Consider the following 3123-nt stretch of genomic DNA (forward strand, 5'->3'; position numbering starts at 1 on the left):
ACCAGAAAGATTACACAAATTGGGAATCAAATGTGTGAACATAATTTTGCGACTGCAATTAGTATTAATAGCAGAGACAGAGTCACTAATTTCACCATTGTATAGTTCTATGCTTTTTCTGAATTATCAAACTATAAACTAATTCTGCTTAAACACACAAAATAGATTATCCTCCCTCCTTTTCGTTTCTCGTGTCATCATAACAGTGGTCAATTCCAAATCCTACACTAAAACATCTGTCCAGTTAATATTCTGGAATTCTTTCCTAACCCATGTTTTTCCTGCAAACATGGGTCAGCCTGTTTCTTTGTATTTGAACAGTTTATGAAAAATAATAGAAATTGAAATGCTTACCTGAAACAAACGTGAATTATTACTGTAAGAACAAGACAGACAAATGATAGTCCACAGCCAATGTTAGATATAACAGATAAGGATTTGACATTTTTTATATCGTCTTCATTCGCGTAGACATCCTAGAATAGAAACAAACAACCATAGTTTAGCTCCACCTCGTCCTCTTTTCTTATATGTTAGTTAACACTTATATAACGAACGTGTATAATGTTGGTGTAGATGATGAGAACGACTGCATGCTGTATTATTAATGTTCCTTACAACGCTGACAATAATAGAGACAATATCAGTGACCTGGCTGTTTAATCTCCATCCTTGTGATATCAGTAGAACTCATATGGACTTAACTAACATGTTTAGTAGTTCAGCTTTTCCTTCAGGCTGAAATATTTACCATAGATAGGAGAATGGTTTACTGCTGTAGGTAGCAGAGGTATTAACTGACAGGTATTGGATAGATGTATATTCTATGTATATTGCTGGCATGAAAGTCTAGGGCGAAGAAATCCGATGAACTAGATGAAAGATCTTGTAACAGAATCATGAATGAATCAGAGTTTAATGTCTGGGCAACAAACACACCTCAACATAAATGAAGATATTTAAATCAAGAAAGATGACTCTGACCATCTCTATGCCATTCATATAAACGCTGGAGGAATCACCATGCAATGGAATTAAGAATGGTAGCTTCGTACATCTGAAAGGCATCATCCTGAGTATAAACTATAAACAACAGCAATGGCAACAAAAACAACAGTGACGTTTTACAATATATCAACCTTATATATTTACCAAGATACCCTCCAACACAAAGTCTTGTGGGTATGTTATTATACAACTCTTTTAAAATTATTGATGCATTGACATAACTGCCAAATTACAAGTAATTAACAACTTGTCATAATGTTACTAACCATTAATAAGGCAAAACTTGCAAGATGGTCGCAGGAACAGACTACTTTCTTTCCAGGTACATAATCGGATATCTTACAGCCTTTTGTTGACCAACGAGGATCCTCTCCTGGAGATTCATCCCAGTAAACACATTCTGGGTTGGCGGCATTCTGAAACAAATTAAATTCTATTAATTTAATCAAATTACTTTGTAATTAGAATGCATGTAATTATGATATGTCTCTTATGACTTACAAAAACATCGAAGATACCAAGGTCATTAATGTTTGGTTGGTATTGACATTGTGAACTCCATATCAGATGCTGTGACATAGTTTAACTGACCATTCCATCTTGTTTATAAATCTATGTCTTTTCTCATAATTTACACTGCATCGTCATAACAATGGAAGAAAAAGATGTTGGATGGAGTGGTTCAGGAAATATTTAATGAAATATAAAATGATGTGGTGGTCACGGCTGGGATGTGTTTCATCATATGTCTACTGGGTTAATGATGCATGAATATAAACAGCAACAATAATAAATACGCATCTATTACCTGGTGTATTAAATCGAATGATATTTTAACTGGTTCATCAAGGTTGATTATTCGAATGTTAGGAACATTGGCAGCCAGAACATAGCTGTTAATGTTAGTATTTCCTTTGGAGTTTTGTGTTACCTGTAAAGAGAAGTTATTAAGTAAATTAATTTATTCAATGGAATACATTGTTAAAGCATGAAACGATCGAACGTTAGTATTGTTGTACTTAGGCAATCGTTACTTTAGTCAGCAGCACAACTTAATATATATTAGTTTCAAATGTTGGCACAAGGTCAGCAATTTCGAGAGATGGGGTAAATCGTTTACATCAACTCCAGTACTCAACTGGTACTTATTCCTCGGCGGAATTTGAAATCAAAATGTAAAGAGGGACAAAATTCCGCAAAACATTTTACCAGGCGTGGTAACCATTCTGTCAGGTCAACGCCTTACAATAATACATTATATATTCTTTTCTATTCAAGGCACAAGGCCCGAAAGTTTGGGGGGAGGGGTCCAGTCGATTAGATTGATCTCAGTACATAACTGGTACTCAATTTATCGACTCCTAAAGTATGAAAGGCAAAGGGGACCTCGGCGAAATTCGAACTCAGAACGTAAAGGCAGACGAAATACCGCTGAGCGTTTCGCCCAGCGTGCTAATGATTCTGCCAGCTCGCCGAATTTATAATTCATTATATATTACAATAGATATTCCATGAGAGTACACGCACGGCGGTTGCACTTGTTTGAACGAATGGATAGTTCGTTTTACATCGAAACTGTTTACATAAAAGCTGCTGGTACTTAACAAGTTCTTTTAGTAGACAACGAGTCCAGTGTTCAAACTCACTCCTTAGCACCTTGTGTAGACAAATATCTAACTGGTTGACAAATAACAGGTCAAGAGGAATTTAGCGGTTGAAATTGTTCTCTAGTCCCAATTGTGAGTATAGATGTTTATATATGTATGTATGTATTTATGTATGTATCTACGTATGTGTGTGTATGCGTCTGACTGTCTTTATGTATGTTGTGAGTGCATATAGCCTAGTGGTTAGGGTGTTATAACATACAATTAAAAATACAAAGTTTTCAGTCTTTACATACATATTACACACACACACACACACACACACACACACACACACACACACATATATATATATATATATATATATACATCTAAAGGTCACAATACATATATTGAAGCGCTACGAATAGTTGAGATAAGTTAAACATGCTCTTCGGGCGCGAAATCTCATATCCTAACGAACTAAAGAAATTGAATATATATATACATATATATATATATAATTATT

At 34.9% G+C, this 3123-nt stretch overlaps 1 protein-coding gene across 2 annotated transcripts in view; it reads right to left on the reverse strand.

The window, feature by feature from the left end:
• Positions 1 to 3123, reverse strand: part of LOC106873634 (adhesion G-protein coupled receptor G6) — a 20048-nt gene that overhangs the window by 2546 nt on the left and 14379 nt on the right. The window contains exons 2-4 of one of the 2 annotated variants that reach the window (XM_014921081.2): positions 1817 to 1939; positions 1275 to 1424; positions 355 to 476 (exon numbers count right to left, since the gene is read on the reverse strand). In XM_014921081.2, the coding sequence (XP_014776567.2) occupies positions 355 to 476; positions 1275 to 1424; positions 1817 to 1939 (395 nt within the window). The remainder of the gene's footprint in view (positions 1 to 354; positions 477 to 1274; positions 1425 to 1816; positions 1940 to 3123) is intronic. The other variant, XM_052978183.1, reaches the window with a different exon arrangement.

Source organism: Octopus bimaculoides, chromosome 30, assembly GCF_001194135.2.
Source record: "Octopus bimaculoides isolate UCB-OBI-ISO-001 chromosome 30, ASM119413v2, whole genome shotgun sequence".
NCBI classification, from domain to species: Eukaryota; Metazoa; Mollusca; class Cephalopoda; order Octopoda; family Octopodidae; genus Octopus; species Octopus bimaculoides.